General features: G+C 48.4%; 1 protein-coding gene across 4 annotated transcripts in view; it reads right to left on the bottom strand.

Annotated features, from left to right (window-relative positions):
* The window catches only part of PELP1 (proline, glutamate and leucine rich protein 1), a 64,728-nt gene that overhangs the window by 210 nt on the left and 44,913 nt on the right, over nucleotides 1–19,605 (bottom strand). For all 4 annotated transcript variants that reach the window (XM_084985850.1, XM_084985852.1, XM_084985853.1 and 1 more), the window contains 11 exons: nucleotides 4,755–4,814; nucleotides 4,322–4,472; nucleotides 4,036–4,165; nucleotides 3,816–3,903; nucleotides 3,424–3,512; nucleotides 3,230–3,346; nucleotides 2,951–3,098; nucleotides 2,655–2,814; nucleotides 2,005–2,060; nucleotides 1,659–1,865; nucleotides 59–1,522 (listed from right to left, as the gene is read on the bottom strand). In XM_084985850.1, coding sequence (XP_084841976.1) covers nucleotides 59–1,522; nucleotides 1,659–1,865; nucleotides 2,005–2,060; nucleotides 2,655–2,814; nucleotides 2,951–3,098; nucleotides 3,230–3,346; nucleotides 3,424–3,512; nucleotides 3,816–3,903; nucleotides 4,036–4,165; nucleotides 4,322–4,472; nucleotides 4,755–4,814 — 2,670 coding nt within the window. The remainder of the gene's footprint in view (nucleotides 1–58; nucleotides 1,523–1,658; nucleotides 1,866–2,004; nucleotides 2,061–2,654; nucleotides 2,815–2,950; nucleotides 3,099–3,229; nucleotides 3,347–3,423; nucleotides 3,513–3,815; nucleotides 3,904–4,035; nucleotides 4,166–4,321; nucleotides 4,473–4,754; nucleotides 4,815–19,605) is intronic.

Raw genomic sequence — 19,605 nt, 5'->3', positions numbered from 1 at the left:
CACAAGCAGCTACAGCCCCTTCTCGCAGCCGCCCCACCTTCCCACCTGGCCCGCTCACCTTTTCCTGGAGAGCCGTGGACTCTGTCTCCGTCTCCATTTCTTCTGCTGCAGATGTCTCTGGTGGGGGTGGCACCTTGTCACCCCCACCCTCAGCCCCCTCTTCCAACAGGGTTGGGGGCACAGAGGGCTCCTCTTCCACAAGCTCCTGGGGAGGTGGTGCTGTGGGGGGGCTCCCCGCTTCCCTCTCTGCCTCCCCCTGTGCAGGGAGTGCCTCCGGGACCAATGTGGGGGCCGTCTCAGGCCCAGGCGCCTCCTCGGCCCCCGGCTCCTCCACTTCCAACAGCAGGCCGGGCTCTGGTTCTGGCTCAGGCTGCACCTTGGGGGACTCGGCGGGGGGCAGAGCTGGAGGCAGGCTTGGGGGAGGAGGCCCCCCTTCTTCTACCTCCGCACCTGCCGAGCCAAACTCCAACTCTTCCACCTCTTCCAACTCTTCCTCCTCTTCCTCCTCCTCGTCCTCTTCCTCTTCCTCTAACTCACCTTCCTCTTCCTCAAATTCCTCCTCGAACTCTTCTTCCTCTTCCTCCTCTTCTTCAAAATACTCTTCTTCATCCTCCTCCTCTTCCTCAAAGTCTTCCTCCTCCTCCTCTTCCTCTTCTTCTTCCTCCTCTTCCTCTTCTTCCTCCTCCTCCTCCTCATCACTGCTGTTGATATTAATGACTGTCAAGTCTTCTTCCAGGGCTGGGGCTCCTCCACCACCAGGAGTCCCTTCAGGGACCAACTGGGGCGGAGGGAGGGTCGCAGGGCCAGGAACAGGAGTGGGCGGAGGGGGAGGGAGAGGCCCCGGGGCTGCGGGCAGCTCTTCTGGCTCCTCCTTGGCTGGCACAGGAGGGGAGGCTGCTGGTGGCCCAGCTGGGGCTACAGGGGGCGGTGTGGTGCCTGAGGGGGGTGGGGGCGGCAGGGGTGGCAGCCCCTCGGGCACGATCACCACACTGTCATCAGAGTCGCTTTCCAAGGAGATCTCCACATCGGACGCCTCCTCCTTGTCATAGTGGACAAAGGCTGGTCTGGGCACTCTCCCCCCAAAAGTTTCATCTGAGGGTAGAGTAGGTGGAGGAGTGCCACTCGGGGCAAGGACAGGCTCTTCGTTTGAGCCTGCCCGGTGGTTCTCAGGGCCAGGAAGGAGTCGAGGGGGTACAGACACCAAGCTGGAGCCAGAGAGGCCGAGGTGGTTGGCTGTGGCTGGAGGTCCAGGGCGTGCCGGGGGCATGGGGCCCACCGAGGGCATGGGGCCCGCCGAGGGCATGGGGCCCGCCGAGGGCATGGGGCCCGCCGAGGGCATGGGGCCCGCCGAGGGCATGGGGCCCGGGGGATGGAAGGCCGGAGCCCTGAATGGAGACGGAGCCTCAGGAGGGGGAACTGCGGCAGGGGTGGGACAGGTGGGGACCATGGACTGCAGGGTGGGAACCCGGGGGTGAGTGAGAGCAGCACAGGTCACCAGTGCTTCTGAGCAGAAAGAGGAGACCTGAGGAGGGAAGAAAGAAGAGAGCATCAGACCAGGAGCGCAGGCCTTCCCGGCCCTAGGAGGGAGAGACGACCAGCATTAGGAAGAAGAGAATCCAGAAAGCCGACAGGTGAACTCGGCCCAGGTCAGCAGTTACCTCCAAGCTGTCTTCTCTCTGGCCCAGGGAGAAAGCCTGCAGGGCACAGGCGAGAGGAGGCGGGCAGCGAGGAGAAGGTGCCAGCAGCAGGGCCAGCAGCAGGCGGTAGAGTTCGCGGCGACAGCGGGAGCTCGTGTATGGGGAGCTGCCCAGGACCTCGCCCTGCTGGACGCCCATGACCAGGGGGAGGACCAGCTCGTGCAGCCTCTGAAAAGGACGGAGGGCTCAACCGCGGTGTCCCCGAGATGACCCCACCCTTCCGGGGCCTCCTCCCAGGTATGAATGGACCCCAAGGGGACAGGGCAGTGGCCCCTCTCCAACCTCCATGGGACCAGGCTCCACTCACCCTGTGGGTCTCCTCCTTGATGAGAGGCCCGCACATGAGGATGGTACGGCTGAGGCCTGGGCAGGAGAGCGGCATGTAAGAGGCGGGCGGCTCCACCCCGGGGGGTCACCTACCTCCTCTAGGTATTTTCTCAACTGTAACGAGGGGGTGGTAGAAGCACCACCACAAAGGCTGGTGACCACCTCATGTAAATGAGACGTGGAGGTACAGTATCACCTGGCCAGGGAGATCTAGCACCTCCCCTCACACAGAGGCAGGGCGGGCAAGCCATGACACAGACAGGACCCCAAAAAAACCATTCTGCGTCCAGACGAGCGACCGCTTAGGAAGCCCCACGGAGCAGCCTGCCTCTGGGGAGGGTAAGCCCCACAGGGCAAGGATCACCTCCTCTCCCTCCCCACCCTCAACGCAGCAGCACACAGCAGGGAAAGAGGATGCAGTGTCAACAGCGGGCCCCACCTCAGAGTAGGGCCGCCACCTAACAGCAGAGCCCAAGACTCACCTGCAGCCCTGGGAACCACGTGGCTTCTTTGCAAGCTTGGAGCTGATCATGCATTTTTTCTACACCCACCGCTTCAACAACTGCTTTAGGGCCATCACTCCCTGCCATCCCAGCACCCCGAGGTGCAGAGAGCACAGGCCTCACCCACCTCTCAGCGCAGCTGCACACACGTCACTGTTGGCATTGCTGTCCCCTTTCCGGTGGCTGGGTGGGGCTATGGGCTCACCCATGTCCAGCTTTAGCTTCTTGGGGGCGCTAGGCTTCCCGGTCTGCAAACCCCCATCAGGGCTCCCACGGGGACTGCGCAGCTGGCGGGGAGGGGAACATCAACCACACACAGGCCCAAAGGAAGGCAGGACAGTCGGGGCAGCATCGGGTCACAAGGTTGGTGAGGACAAGGGGCACAGGATGGGGCCATGGGACCGGCGCAGCAGCCTCACTCACCTTGAGGGCATCAGCTGGAGGGGAGATGTCACTGAGCAGGTGGGTGAGCAGCGCCTCTCCCGAGGCCCCGCCCTGAAGCACTCCGGCCGAGGCCCCGCACACCTGCACCCACAGCTCCAGGACAGCATACACCTTGGTCCGCATGGTGCTGTGGCGCGAGCAGAGGGCAGCTTGTGAGAGGTGTCGAGGTGCCCGCTCCTGCCTCCCCTCCCCGCACCCCCAGCCCACCCCCATCCTCTCACCCACCCTCTCCTCTTTCCTCTCTTCCTGGATGGTCACCTGTAAGGCCGCTCCTGGCCCGGAGAGAGGGTATCCCTGCCAATGCTCCAGGCACTGAGGACCTGGGGGAGCAGGCGGCTGATGAGGGCTCCGAAGCGCAGGAGCCGGCCTCCACACCTGGGGACGAAGACAGCACCGTGAGCCCGTTCCCAGCGGGCCCAGCGCCTGCCCCGCAGCCTCCCGCTCCTACTCACGCGAGGATGAGCGCAGAGAGCAGGTCCAAGGCCTCGAGGTGGAGAGAGGGCAACAGCAGCAGCCGCAGCGGACCATCTCCAAGCAGGCTCTGCGGCACAAATGGGCCCAAATGAGGAGCGGGGAGGACAAGACGCGAGAGAGCAGTGCAGACAGATGCGCGCGTCCACACCGCCTCCCACCAGACCAAACTGCCGTCCTCTAAAGCAGAGCAGGGCGGGAGGACGAGGCGAGGGCTGGCCAAACCTCGTGGCAGTGACTCCACTGACCCCCAGCTCGCCCTCCCTGGGGAAGCATCAGCTACACGTGTTTCTACAACACAGGAGCACATCCACGCTGACGCGGCGCAGGGCAGGCGGCGAGGGATCCTGGGGGGAGGACGAACTCCACTTACAATGTTCCTGGCACTGACGCTGAGGGTCCGGCAGATGACATCCAAGACTTCTTGCACGGGGACAGAGACAGGGGCCCCAAACTCAGAGCTACAGAGAATCAGCAGGGAGACCTCAGGGGGGGGGGGTCCATCAGCCTCCCTCCTCGTGAGGAAGACACCTTCTCGGCGCTCCTGCTCCAGGCCCTCACTCCCTCACTCCCTCCACCACTTGCTGACACACCTGAGCAGGAGCCCCAGGCAGCGGGCCAGCCCGGAAAACCTCTGCCGAAGCCGGAGAAGGACATGGGCGTCACCGTCCTCCGAGGGGGAGAGCAGCGCCTCCACCGCAGGGCCTTCGTACTGCATGGGAGCTGCACAGAAGCACAACCTCCTTCACGCACCAGGCCTGTCTTCCATCCCCTCCTTCCTTCCCTATTCTAATCCATTTTGCCTCAAAGTCATGGCCGCACCACTTCAGATCACCCGCCTGGTTCCCTCCTGCTCCGTTCCCCCACCACGGTCCCTACCTGTTTCTGCTCCCTCGTACAGGGCCCCAAGCAGGCCGTGCAGGGAAGCCAGCAGGCTGTGCAGCTCCTGCTCCCAGCTCTCGGTGTGCTTCAGGCCCTGGGAGAAGCCGGCTCCCAGAGAGGGCAGCCTGGAATAACACTCACAGGCCAGCTGCGGAAGAACAGCCGGAAACCCGGTCAGATGGGAAGCCACCAGCCATGGGGGTCCCAACCCCACCCGTGCTGAGGAAGACAGAGATCAGAGAAGCGGCGGGGACGAGGGGGCAGAAAGACCAAGAAGCAACAGGAGGCAGGAGTGCTGACTTAGAGGAGGCTGTGCAGGTTAACAGGGAGGGAGTGAGAACATGGCTGAGAAGCCACAACAGACAGAGAAACGGAAACGAGAAGCTCCCGCTCAGAGCCCAGGCCCTCCCTCTCCCTCTGTGCCCTTTACCTGCTGGAGCTGAGGGCTCAAGGCATCCACTCGAGACAGGAAAAATGAGGCCAGCTTGCCCTGGATGAGGGGAAAGAAAGGAGGCTGCGGGTCAGCTCCGCCCCTCCCAGCAGCAGATCAAGCCTCTTCCCTTTCCCGGGGCAGCAGCACGCTCCCAGGGCCCCCGCACCTGTGGGCAGCCACGCTCTCGGGGGAAAGGCATCCTGAGCACAGTTCTTGCCCTGAGCCTCCCTGTTTGGGGGCAAGGGTGGAGCTGTGCCCCCAGACAACTGAGCTTCCTCCTGCCAATTTTTGCAAAATAACAGTTCTCTCCCTCAAGCCAGAGGACACAGAGGACTGAAAAGCAGCAACCTCCCACCCCAACCCCTGCCATCTCAGACAAGAAGCCAGGTCCACGCTGGGAGTTGCCTGCTAAGCCGAGGTATGAGGGCAGGACAAGGTCAAGAAAGGAGGGAAGGCTGCCCAGCAGCCCCCAGGCAGCACCTCGCAGAGCGGCGACCTGTCAGCTCATGACAGCACTCCGCCCGCCAGGTGAAGGCATGAGTGAGGGACTGTTTAACTGGGGCCCTGATTATCTGGGGGCAGAAGCAAAGGGGCCTATGAACATGGATAGGAAAAAAAATTTTTCATTTTCACTAACCTGTGAGTGAAATATAATGTTTTGAACAAATGTAGACAAAAAGCCTCAGTTGCAATAGCAGTACCTGTGTTACCCCCAGAAATCACTCATTTTCATTTCCCATTGCAGCTGTAATTAGGGATCTTGCACGGTCATTCACATGCATCATGAGTTTTTTAGTAATTGTTAGACCTGCTGCTAGATCCTCTTGACTCGCTAATAAAGAAGCACATTCTCTACTCGATCACGATTTTGAACAGAATCAGCTTCTCTTGCAATTCCACTTATTTTACAGATTTAAAAACATTTTGAGACAAAATCCACTGGCACAAAAGGGCAAGAACACTGAAGTGGAACAGGATCCCTCATCCAGGGGGTCTGTCAGGAAGACAGATGTACGGAGAAAATCAAGGGCACCACGACAGGTAGAGGGGGAGGCTCAGGAGGGACCAAGGCTGGGAGGCAGGACTAGAGAGGGCGGGACTGCGACGGGCTTAGGACCAAGGATACAGATGATGAGAGAGGGGGAGGGAGAAACGGAGGAGCTGCAGACTCCAAGAGGACGGGCAGAAGCAGACTGATGCCTTAAACCCAGGCTAGTGTGCGAGGGCTTTACCAGGGGACGGGGGCATCACAGCACAAAGGGAAACTTCCAGAGGACAAGGAAGTCAGACCACCAGTCGGGGCAGGCACACGGCAGGGAACGTGCGTGAGGAAGGAGGACCGGGCAGCGCGAAGCTCAGAAAGTAACATCCAAAAGCCCCCCTGCCATCTGCCCTGCGGCAGGAGGCACTCCGGGCTGCTCACCAGGAGACCAGCACGGAGAGGGCTGACCCCAGGGCAGCAGAAGGCCTGGCACTGTTGCCCTTGGGACTTGGAGGGCATTTAGTGTCTGGTGAGGAAGGGTTCAGAACACTCTAAACCAAAACCAGCAACTGCCTCCAGCTGGCAGTTGCACCAGCTCCTCCTGGATATTTCTAAGAGTCACCAAAGCCTCATCTACGGTGGCACTCAGCCCTTTACCAACTAAATGCTCACATTTTCCCTGATTCTCTAACCCATAAAGCTGGACTCAGGTCAACAGAAGTCAGATGACGAGACCACAGTCAAGCTGAGCACAAGGACATGGCTCTGACCACGGGCCCACCCCAGGTGACCCGCAAAGCAGAGCAAAGTAACGGCCCTGGGAACGTTTTGGGAACATTTCACTTGAATGCGAGCGCACATGCACACACAGGTCCTGGGTGTCTCTCCGAGTGGGGTCAGTCTTCACACTGGTTTCAGGGAATGAATCAGCAGTCTGTCAAGGAGGAGCCTCTACGGGACTGACTTCATGGACTCACAAGGCTTGAGAGAGTTCCTTGGGGAGGAGCAGTCCTGAGCTTGGAGATGGCAACTGCCCTGGGAGCTGTGCACAGGGGCAGGGGACAGAGCAGATAAACTCGCCCATTATCAAGTTCCTAAGCACGGGCCTGCCAGAGATTCCAGCACAAACAGCCCCTGGGGCCTCTGCCCTAAAGACAAGATCAAACTCCTCCAGAGAGGAAGTTCTCCGATGACACTATACTCTGGAGAAATAAAGGCACAGGTGCCCTATACCAACACATGGAAGCTTTTGGAGCGGGCACTCAAAATGCAAGCCTCAACTCCAAAAACTACATGTCTGACAAACACTGAGTTATAGATGAATTCTCCTGACCAATCACAATGAAAATGAAGGGGCACTAGCAGAGGCCACGCAGATGACCCATCTACTCAAATTTTCAGCCTGAGGGTAACATTCACCTCTCCCTCCACTCTCCTGGGGGGATGCAGGTAGGTTCAGGAAACCCCACGCCAAGCTGAGTCACAACAGGCATATGCAATAAAACCTCATAAACTTGGACCAATGACGGGTCAGGGGTAAGATCTAGTCTGTGTAATTGGAGAAGATAATTTTCAGAGCATTTTACAAGATATTTTTTACCAAACTTAGTAAGCTTTAGTTTAAAAAGAGAGAGAGAAAAAGAAAAAAGAAAAGAAAAGAAAAAAACTTTACTCAATTTTGGTAAAATCCCTGAGTTACTCCAAAGGCTTCCTGACACCCAAAGATTCTACTCCTGCCATTAGCGGCGCTCATGTGAAAACTCTTCCCTGAGAAATATCATCTGCTCCAGGCTTTTCAAATACTGCAAGGAACCAGTTACCAAAGCCTTGGTAAGTACCACTCCCAGAGCACAGCACACATACCTGCAGGGCTCTGAGTCTGGCTCACAATCCTTCCCAAGCCACTAACATTTGATCAGAGCTGGCATCAAGGGAAAGCCTATCTGCCAATCCTGTCTGACAGGAGTTTGGTTTGGTGGGAAAAAATACAGGCTTGAAAGATAAACAATTCCAGCTCATGCCCTGGTTTGACAACTACCAGATACACAAGCTTGGGTTAAGTTAGTTAAACCCTTAAGTTTGGGTTAAGTTAGCTGTGGTTGCCAAGGGGGAGTGGGGAGGGACTGGGATGGACTGGGGATTTGGGGTTAGCAGATGCAAACAATTCATTTAGAATGAAAAAAACAATAAGGTCCTACTGTATAGCACAGGGAACTGTATCCAATCTCGCAGGATAGAGCATGATGGGGAAGTATTTTTAAAAAAAGAATGCGTAAGTACATATGACAGAATCACTTTGCTGTACAGCAGAAATTAATACAACACTGGAAATCAACTATAATTTTAAAAGAGAAACAAAAATAAAAAGTCTATAAATACCAAATGCTACAGAGGGTGTGGAGAAAAGAGAACCCTCCTACACTGTCAGTAGGAATGTAAATCAATACAACCACCATGGAAAAAAATTATGGAGGTTCTGCGGAAAAGTGAAAACTAAAAATTACCATAGGATTCAGCAATCTCATTCCTACGACTATATCAGGAAAAAACTATAATTCAAAAGGATACGTGAACCCCAATGTTCATAGCAGCATTATTCACAATAGCCAAGACACAGAAACAACCTAAATGTCCATCTGCAGATGAATGGATTAAGAAGATGTGGTACACCTATACAATGGAATACTATTCAGCCATAAAAAAGAACAAATCAATGCCATTTGCAGCACCATGGATGGAACTGAGTGAAGTAAGTCAGAAAGAGAAAGATAAATACCATATGGGAATCTAAAATAGGACCCAAATGAACCTGTCTACAAAACAGAAACAGACTCACAGACATAAACAACAGACTTGTGGTTGCCAAGCGAGAGGGAGGGAGTAGACTGGGAGTTTGGGGTTAGTAGAGGCAATTACGTTTATAAAGGATAAACAACAAGGTCCTACTGTATAGCACAGGGAACTACAGCCAATCTCCTGAGATAGATCATGATGGAAAATAAAAAATTAAAAAAAAAAAAGGAATTTACAAACAATAACAGACATAAAAGGAGAAACTGACTGGAATACAATAACAGTAGGAGACTTTCTACCCCACTCGCATCAATGGATAGATCTTCTAGAAAGAAAATCAATAAAGCAACAGAGATCCTAAATGACATTTTAAATTGATAAGTTGATATTTCCAGGACATTACAAAAAAACCACAAAATAGTCTTTGCAAGTGCACATAAAACACTCTCTAGGATTGACCACATACTGGGGCACAAAACTAACCTCAACAAATTTTTAGTATAGGAATTATTTCAGGAGTTCCCATCATGGCTCAGTGGTAACAAACCTGACTAGTATCCATGAGAACACAGGTTCAATCCCTGGCCTTGCTCAGTGGGTTAAGGAGCCGGCATTGCTGTGAGCTGTGGTATAGGTCACAGACACAGCTCAGATTCCACGTTGCTATGGCTATGGCACAGGCTGGCAGCTGCAGCTTCAATTCAACCCCTAGCCTGGGAACTTCCATGTGCCACAAGTACAGCCATAAAAAGAAAAAAAAAAAAAAAAGAAGAAGTAGTAGATAATTTGAAAAGACTGATCACTGGAAAAGAAACTGAATATGTAACAAAAACACTCCTTACAAACAAAAGTCCAGGACCAGATGGCTTCACAGGCAAATTCTACCAAACATACAAAGAACTCATACCCATCCTACTTAAACTCTTCCAAAAGATTGAAGAAGAAACAGTCCCAGGAGTTCCCTTATGGTGCAATGGCAACAAAACCGACTAGGAACCATGAGGTTGCAGGTTCGATCCCTGGCCTTGCTCAGTAGGTTAAGGAACCGGCGTTGCAGTGAGCTGTGGTGTAGGTCGCAGACATGGCTTGGATCCTGTGTTGCTATGGCTGTGGCGTAGGCCAATTAGACCTCTAACCTGGGAACCTCCATATGCCACGAGTGCAGCCCTCAGAAAAGCCAAAAAAAAAGTAAAGAAAAAAATAGTCCCAAAGACATTCTATGATGCCACCAAAACCAGACAAAGATACTACCGAAAAAGAAAATTAGAGCCCAATATCTTTGACGAATATAGACAAAAAAATTCTCAACAAAATTTTAGCCATCAGAATCCAGCAACACATAAAATGATCATACACCACGACCAAGTGGGATTCATCCCAGGTTCACAAGGATGGTTCAACATATGCAAATCAATCAACATCACACACCACATTAACAAAAGCAAAGTCAAAAACCACATGATCATCTCAATAGGTGAAGAAAAAGCATTTGGCAAAGTCCAACACCCGTTCATGATAAAAACTCTTACCCAAGTGGGTATAGAGGGAACGTACCTTAACATGATCAAAGCCATTGATGACAAGCCCACAGCCAAAATAAAAGCTGAAAGCCTTCCCACTAAAATCTGGAACAAGACAAGGATGCCCACTCTCACCACCTTTATTCAACACTGTATTGGAAGTCCTAGCCGCAACAATCAGACAAACAAAAGAAATAAAGGTATCCAAATTGGTGGGAATCTGGGGTTAAGAGATGCAAGCTATTGCATTTGGAATGGATAAGCAATGAGATCCTGCTGTATAGCACTGGTAACTATATCTAGTCACTTCCTCTGATGGAGGATAATGTGAGAAAAAGAATGTATATGTGTATGTGTGACTGGGTCACTTTGCTGTACAGTAGAAAATTGACAGAACACTGTAAACCAGCTACAAAGGAAAAAATTAAAATAAATAAAATTTCAAAAAAAAGATTAAAAACAATCAATCAAACAAAAAGGTATCCAAATTGGAAGAGAAGGGGTAAAATTGTCAACACGCAGATGACATAATACTAAATATAGAAAACCCTAAGGACTCCACACAAAAACTACTCAATCTGATCAACAAATCCAGCAAAGTAGCAGGATACAAGATTAACATTCAAGATTGGCTGCATTTCTGTATACGAACAATAAAATATTAGAATATAAAAAAAACAATACTCTTTAAAATCACACCCAAAAAAAAGTATCGGACAAGATCAGGAAGATGGAGGGGAAAGACGTGATGTTCACCTTCTCCACAAACTCATCAAAAAGAAAAGCCACCTACACGTAGAACGATTCACACAGGACATCTACTGAGCCCTGGCAGAAGACCTGAAACCTCCAAAAAGGGCAAGAAACCCTCCACATAACCTGGTAGAACAAAAGGAAAAAAAGACAGGGAGAGAGCGGAAAAAAGGAATCAGAATGGGACCAGCACTCCTGAGAGGGAGCTGTGAAAAAGGAAAGGAACCCACACCCTGGGAAGCCACCTGACAGCGAGATCGGCCGAGACAGAGGGTCCTCACAGCTGCACAGAAAAGCACAGCAGGTGGACTGAGGAGGGCGAAGCAGCGAGAGAGCCACACAGATCATCTGTACCACCGCCCCTGGACACCACAGCCTGAGATGCTCGGGCGGAGGCTGGGCACTGAGACTCAGGCTCCAGAGGTCAGTTCCGGGGAGAGGACTAGGGTTGGCAGTGTGGAGACAGCCTGAGGGAGCGAGGGAGCAGTGCGCCGCGGACTGGGGAGTAGAGCACAGCTGAGGAAAGCCAGGAGGTGGGCTGGGCCTGCAGGAGAAGCAAGGGGCCACTGCTGGGGAAGTCAAGAGGATGAGGAAAGGGAGTTCCTGTCGTGGCTCAGAGGAAACAAATCCAACTAGTAACCAGGAGGTTGCGGGTTCAATCCCTGGCCTTGTTCAGTGGGTTAGGGATCCAGCGTTGCCATGAGCTGTGGTGTAGGTCACAGATGCAGCTCAGATCTGGCGTTGCTATAGCTCTGGCTTAGGCCGGCAGCTATATCTCTGATTAGACCCCTAGCCTAGGAACCTCCATATGCCATGGGTGCGGCCCTAAAAAGACTAAAGACACACACACCAAAAAAAAAAAAAAAAAAAAAAAAAAAAAAAAAAAAAAAAAAAAAAGGAGGATGAGGAGTGGACAGCCACAGGATACCTCTACGCACTCTTGGACTCTTGGAGGGCGGGGCTATAGGTGGCAGCACCTCAAGTGCAGGCTAAGAGTGATGGGCTGCTTCTTATATATTCTACAGATGGCAGGAAAACCACTACAAGTTATCTCAGACTCCAAAGATGGGTGTGACCTGCCACCACCAAGGCCTATGAACAGGCACCACTTGCAGCCCCAGTCACCTCAGAGGTCGGCACAGAGGAGGGCACTGCAACCAAGAACCACCCATTGTTGCTCTCACTCCCTGGGAATGCACACGCCCTGCCACAGCCACTGATAAATGCTCCAGGCGCTGTCTAAACCTGCCTGAATCTTACTGCCACGTCCCAGGGCCCTGCACTAGAAGCAGCCTGTGCCATCTTCTCACAGGGCTTGCTACTGTCAAGGGCCCAGCAACCAAGCACTGACTACAAGCCCTGCCCATTGCCTCCATCTCCCTGGGAGCACACGCAGCACCTATCAAGGAGATAACAGCCTGCACACACTGAGGAAAGAAACAGCAAGCATCCAAACCCACAAGCCAAAAATAAATAGTAAGCCCTCACAAAATACCCAGGGGCACTCTCACATACAAATAGCCCTCCAAGACTGCAGTAGTTGTTTTCCCTAAACTCACAGAATAAGAAAAATATAAGCATCTCCCAAAGCAATAGAAATTAGAGCAAAAATAAACCCATGGGACCTCATCAAACTGAAAAGCTTTTGCACAGCAAAGGAAACCAAAAAGAAAACAAAAAGACAACTTACAGAATGGGAGAAAATAGTTTCAAATGATGCAACTGACAAGGGCTTAATCTCTAGAATATACAAGCAACTTATACAACTCAACAGCAAAAAAGCCAATCAATCAATGGAAAAATGGGCAAAAGACCTGAATAGACATTTCTCCAAGGAAGATATACAGATGGCCAACAAACACATGAAAAAATGCTCAACATCGCTGATTATAAGAGAAATGCAAATCAAAACTACCATGAGATACCACCTCACACCAGTCAGAATGGCCATCATTAATAAATCCACAAAGAACAAGTGCTGGAGGGGCTGTGGAGAAAAGGGAACCCTCCTGCACTGTTGGTGGGAATGTAAACTGGTACAGCCACTATGGAGAACAGTTTGGAGATACCTTAGAAATCTATACATAGAACTTCCATATGACCCCGCAATCCCACTCTTGGGCATCTATCCGGACAAAGCTCTACTTAAAAGAGACACATGCACCCGCATGTTCATTGCAGCCCTATTCACAATAGCCAGGACATGGAAACAACCCAAATGTCCATCGACAGAGGATTGGATTCGGAAGATGTGGTATATATACACAATGGAATACTACTCAGCCATAAAAAAGGATGACATAATGCCATTTGCAGCAACATGGATGGAACTAGAAAATCTCATACTGAGTGAAATGAGCCAGAAAGACAAAGACAAATACCATATGATATCACTTATAACTGGAATCTAATATCCAGCACAAATGAACATCTCCTCAGAAAAGAAAATCATGGACTTGGAGAAGAGACTTGTGGTTGCCTGATGGGAGGGGGAGGGAGTGGGAGGGATGGGGAGCTTGGGCTTATCAGACACAACCTAGAATAGATTTACAAGGAGATCCTGCTGAATAGCATTGAGAACTATGTCTAGATACTCATGTCGCAACAGAAGAAAGGGTGGGGGAAAAAACTGTAACTGCAATGTATACATCTAAGGATGACCTGACCCCCTTGCTGTACAGTGGGAAAATAATAAAAAAAAAATAAAAATAAAAATAAAAATGGCAAAAAAAAAAAAGAAAGAAAAATATAAGCAAAATGAAGAAGCTCCGGAGCCATGCCCAGTTAAAAGAACAGGAGAATTCACCTGAAGAGCCAACAATGAAACAGACCTCTGCATTCTAACAGACACCGAGTTCAAAAGGGAGGCAGTGAAAATACTGAAGGAATTAAGGGCGAATATGAAGAAATTAAGCGTGGATATGGACAGTAATGAGATGACTTTAGAAAGGAACTAGAAGACATGAGGAGGAGCCAAGAAATATTAGAAAATTCATCTGCAGAGACACAAACTGAATTAAAGGCACTGAAGAGCAGAATGAATAATGCAGAGGAACGAATTACTGAGTTGGAAGACAGAGTAATGGAAATCCCCCGATCAGGACAGAAGACAGAAAACCAAGTGAAAAAACATGAAAGCAAGATAAGAGAGCTATGGGATAATATAAAGCTGACCAATCTACACATAATAGGGATTCCAGAAGGAGAAGAAAAAGAAAAGGAGATGGAAACAGATATCGGGAGTTCCCATCATGGCACAGCAGAAACGAATCCGACTAGGAACCATGAGGTTGCAGGTTCGATCCCTGGCCTTGCTCAGTGGGTTAAGAATCCGGCACTGCTGTGAGCTGTGGTGCAAGTCGCAGATGCGGCTCAGATCCCGAGGCTGTGGCTCTGACATAGACCAGGAGCAACAGCTCCGATTAGATCCCTAGCCTCAGAACCTCTAAATGCCACAGGTGCAGCCCTAAAAAGGACAAAAAGACAAAAAGACAAACAAACAAAAAAAAGGAAACATATCAAGATACAGGAAGCACAGAGGGCCCCAAACAAGATGAATCCAAACAGGCACACAGCAAGACATATAGTAAAAAAAAAATGGCAAAGTAAAGATAAAGACAGGATCCCAAAGGCAGCAGAGGAAAACAAAGAGTTAATTACAAGGGAATCCCTATAAAGCTATCAGCTGAATTCTCTACGGAAATACTACAAGCCAGAAGAGAATGGCAAGGTATATTCAAAGATCTAAAAGGGAAAATTTTCAGCCTAGAATATCTACCCAGCAAGGATATCATTTAAAATGGAAGGAGAGAGGAGTTCCCGTCGTGGCACAGTGGATAACGAATCCGACTAGGAACCATGAGCTTGCGGATTCGATCCCTGGCCTTGCTCAGTGGGTTAAGCTTCCGGCGTTGCTGTGAGCTGTGGTGTATGTAGGTCACAGACGCTAGGATCCCGTGTTGCAGTGGCTCTGGTGTAGGCCGGCAGCTACAGCTCCGATTCGACCCCTAGCCTGGGAACCTCCATATGCTGCTTGAATGGCCCTACAAAAGGCAAAAAGACCAAAAAAAAAAATAAAAAATAAAATAATAAAATAAAATGAAAGGTGAGAGAGAATTTCTCCAAGAAACAAAAACTGAAAGTGTACAGCAATACTAATCCCACTCTAAAAGAAATACTGAAAGGGCCCCTCTAAATAAAAAGCAAGAAGGAATAGGATAGAGGAAATCACAGCTGGAAAAGTAATCACTTAATTAAGCCAGTATATATAAAAGGAAAAAAAAAACCTATTGTAAAGCAACAAGGGAACAGCAAAAGGACAAACAGGAAGATGCTAGTAAAGGCACCCAAATCCTAAAAGGGGGGGAAGGAAAGTAAGAAATACTAGACTCGTTTTTTCTAGAATGTGTTTGGGCCTACATGTGACCATCAAGCTAAAGCAAGCAGATAGAGGAAGGGGTTAACATACTTGAAAAACAGGGTAGCCACAGATCAAAACCAAACAACACTTTCACAAAAACTAAAAAGGCAAGGACACAAGCATAAAAGGAACTCATCCAACCAAAAAAACGAACAAAGGAGAAACCAAGAACTGACTGGACAACAAGGTTTAAAACGGCAATGAATACGTATTTGTCAATAATTACCTTAAATGTCAAGGGACTGAATGCTCCAATCCAAAGACACAGACTGGCAGACTGGATAAAAAGCAAGAGCCTACAACATGCTGCCTGCAAGAGACTCACCTTGGCGCAAGGATGCATGTAAATTAAAAGTGAGGGGATGGAAACATCTATTTCATGCGAGTGGACAGGACAGGAAAGCAGGAGTTGCAATGCTCTCAGCACACAAAATAGACTTTAAAACGAAGACCATAAAGACAAAGAAGGACACTTTTTAATGATGAAAGGATCGATTCAAGAAGAGGATATTACTCTCGTCAATATATGCACCCCTAATACAGGAGCACCCACATACACACAACAAATCCTAGCAGACAGAAAAGGAGAAACTGAGGGAATACACCAATAGTAGGAGACTTTAACACCCCACTCACCTCAGTGGACAGATCCTCTAGACAGAAAATCAGTAAGGCAACAGAGATCCTAAAGGCCCCAATAGAACAGTTAGACCTAATTGATATTTTCAGGACATTACATACAAAAAACCCACAACATACACTCTTTTCAAGCACACAGGGAATGTTCTCAAGGACTAACCACATACTAGGGCACAAAACTAACCTCAACAAATTGAAGAGTATAGAAATTATTTCAGGTATCTTCTCTGACCACAGTGGCACAACTAGAAATCAACTACAGGCAAAGAAATGAGAAAAAACCAACTGCATGGAGACTAAACAACATGCTACCAAAACAAAACAAAACAAAAACCACCAAGAGGTCAAAGAGGAAATCAAAACAAATTTAAAAATACCTAGAGACAAATGATAATGAACACACAACCATTCAAAATCTGTGGGATGCCACAAAAGCAGTGCTTAAGGGGAAGTTCATAGCAATGCTGGTCTTCCTCAAAAGAGAAGAAAAAAAATGTCATATTGACAACTTTACCTATCACCTAAAAGAATTAAGGAAAAAGAAAACCTAAAGTCAGCAGAAGGAAGGAAATCATAAAGATCAGAGAGGAAATCAATAAAAGTCAAAAAAAAAAAAAATCAATAAAACCAAGAGCTGGTTCTTTGAAAGGGTAAACAAAATTGACAAACCTCTGGCCTGACTCACCAAGAAGAGAGAAAACTCAAATGAAATAAGAGATGAAAAAGGACAAATCTCAACAGATACTGCAGAAATCCAAAAAACAAACAAAAAACCATAAGAGAATACTGTGAACAATTATATGCCAACAAATTTGACAACCTAGAAGAAATTGAAAATGTTCTAGAGACATACAGCCCACCAAAACTGAATCAAGAAGAAACAGATCAATTGAACAGACCAATCACCAGAAATGAAATTGAATATGTAAGAAAAGCACTCCCTACAAACAAAAGTCCCAAACCAGATGGCTTCACAGGCGAATTCTACCAAACATACCAAGAAGAACTTTTTTTTTTGTCTTTTTTTTTTTTTTTTTTTCCATTTCTTGGGCCGCTCCCGGGGCATATGGAGATTCCCAGGCTAGGGGTCGAATTGGAACTGTAGCCGCAGGCCTACACCAGGGCCACGGCAACGCGGAATCCGAGCCGCATCTGCGACCTACACCACAGCTCACGGCAACGCCGGATCCATAACCCACTGAGCAAGGGCAGGGATCGAACCCGCAACCTCATGATTCCTAGTCGGATTCGTTAACCACTGTGCCACGATGGGAACTCCCCCAAGAAGAACTTATATTCACTCTTCTTAAACTTTCATGAATGCTGAAGAAGAAGGAATAATCCCAAAGACATTCTATGATGCCACCATCACCCTAATACCAAAACCAGACAACGATACTACCGAAAAAGAAAATTAGAGCCCAATATCTTTGACGAATATAGACACAAAAATTCTCAACAAAATTTTAGCCAACAGAATCCAGCAACACATAAAATGATCATACACCACAACCAAGTGGGATTCATCCCAGGTTCACAAGGATGGTTCAACATATGCAAATCAATCAACATCACACACCACATTAACAAAAGCAAAGTCAAAAACCACATGATCATCTCAATAGATGCAGAAAAAATATTTGGCAAAGTCCAACACCCATTCATGATAAAAACTCTTACCCAAGTGGGTGTAGAGGGAACATACCTTAACATGATCAAAGCCACTGATGACAAACCTACAGCCAGTGAAAAGCTGAAAGCCTTCCCACTAAAATCTGGAACAAGACAAGGATGCCCATCCAAAAGAATAAAATACCTAGGAGTAAACCTACCTAAAGAGACAAAAGACCTGTACTCTGAAAACTATAAGACACTGATGAAACAAATCAAAGATGACACAAATAGATGGAAAGATATACCATGCTTGTGGACTGGAAGAGTTAATATTATCAAAATGACTATACTGCCTAAGGCAACATACAGATTCAATGCAATCCCTATCACATTACCAAGGACATTTTTCACAGAACTGGAACAAAATATTTTAAAGTCTGTTTGGAAGCACAAAAGACCCAGAATAGCCAGCCAAAAACATCCTGAAAAAGAAAAATGGAGCTGAAGGAATCAGGCTCCCGGACTTCCGACTATACTGCAAAGCAACAATCATCAAAACAGTATGGTACTGACACAAAGACAGACATATAGATCAGTGGAACAGGATAGAAAGCCCAGAATTAAACCCACGCACCTACAGCCAACTAATCTGTGACAAAGGAGGCAAGAATATGCAATGCAGAAAGGACGGCTTGTTCAATAGGTGGTGCTGGGAAAACTGGACAGCCACATGGAAAAGAATGCAAGTAGAACACTCCCCAACACCATACACAAAAAATAAACTCCAGATGGATTAAAGACCTAGGTATAAGACCAGACACTATCAAACTCCTAGAGGAAAACATAGGCCAAACACCCTCTGACATAAACGAGAGCAACATCTTCTCAGATCCGCCTATCAGAGTATTGACGACAAAAACAAAAATAAACAAATGGGACCTAATCAAACTTCAAAGTTTCTGCACAGCAAAGGAAACCCTAGACAACACAAAAAGACAACCCACAGAATGGGACAAAATCTTTGCAAGTGAATCGACTGACAAGGGATTCATCTCCAAAATTTATAAACACCTTCTGCAGCTCCATACCAAAAATCAAAACCCCATCGAAAAATGGGCAGAAGATCTAAACAGACAGTTCTCCAAAGAAGACATACAGATGGCCAAAAAATACATGAGAAGATGTTCAACATCACTCATTCTTAGAGAGATGCAAATCAAAACCACGATGAGGTACCACCTTACACCAGCCAGAATGGCCATCATCCAAAAGTCTACAAACAGTAAGTGCTAGAGAGGGTGTGGAGGAAAAGGAACCCTAGTACACTGTTGGTGGGATTGTAAATTGGTGCAACCACTGTGGAAAGCAGTATGGAGATTCCTCAGAAAACTAAACATAGAATTACCATTTGATCCAGCAATCCCACTCGTGGGCATCTACCCAGGGAAAACCACGACTCACAAAGACACATGTACTCCAGTGTTCACTGCAGCACTATTTTGCAATAGTCAAGACATGGAAACAACCTAAATGTCCATCGACAGAGGAGTGGATCAAGAAGATGTGGTACATATACACAATGGAATATTACTCAGCCATTAAAAAGAACGAAATACCAGCATTTTTAGCAACATGGATGGACCTAGAAATTATCATGCTAAGTGAAGTCAGCCATACAATGAGACACCAACATCAAATGCTTTCACTGACATGGGGAATCTGAAAAAAGGACAGACTGAACTTCTTTGCAGAACAGATGCTGACTCACAGACATTGAAAAACTTACGGTCTCCGGAGGAGACAGTTTGGGGGAGGGATGTGCTTGGGTTGTGGGATGGAAATCCTGTGAAACTGGATTGTTATGATCATTATACAAGTACAGATGTGATAAATTCATTTGAGTAATAAAAAAATTTAAAAAAAAGACAAGGATGCCCACTCTCACCACCTTTATTCAACATGGTATTACAAGTCCTAGCCACAGCAATCAGACAAACAAAAGAAAAGGTAACCACTGGAAGAGAAGAGGTAAATCTGTCACTCTATGCGGATGACATGATACTGTACATAGAAAACCCTGAGGACTCCACACAGATACTACTCAAACTGATAAATGAATTCAGCAAA

This window comes from Sus scrofa, chromosome 12 (genome assembly GCF_054392235.1).
Source record: "Sus scrofa isolate SSC_HxYL_T2T_F1_AM1 chromosome 12, Sscrofa_HxYL_maternal_Yorkshire_Landrace_v2.0, whole genome shotgun sequence".
In the NCBI taxonomy this organism is placed as follows: domain Eukaryota; kingdom Metazoa; phylum Chordata; class Mammalia; order Artiodactyla; family Suidae; genus Sus; species Sus scrofa.
The sequence above is the reverse complement of the archived record's forward strand: the minus strand, read 5'-3'. Positions and strand labels throughout refer to the sequence as shown.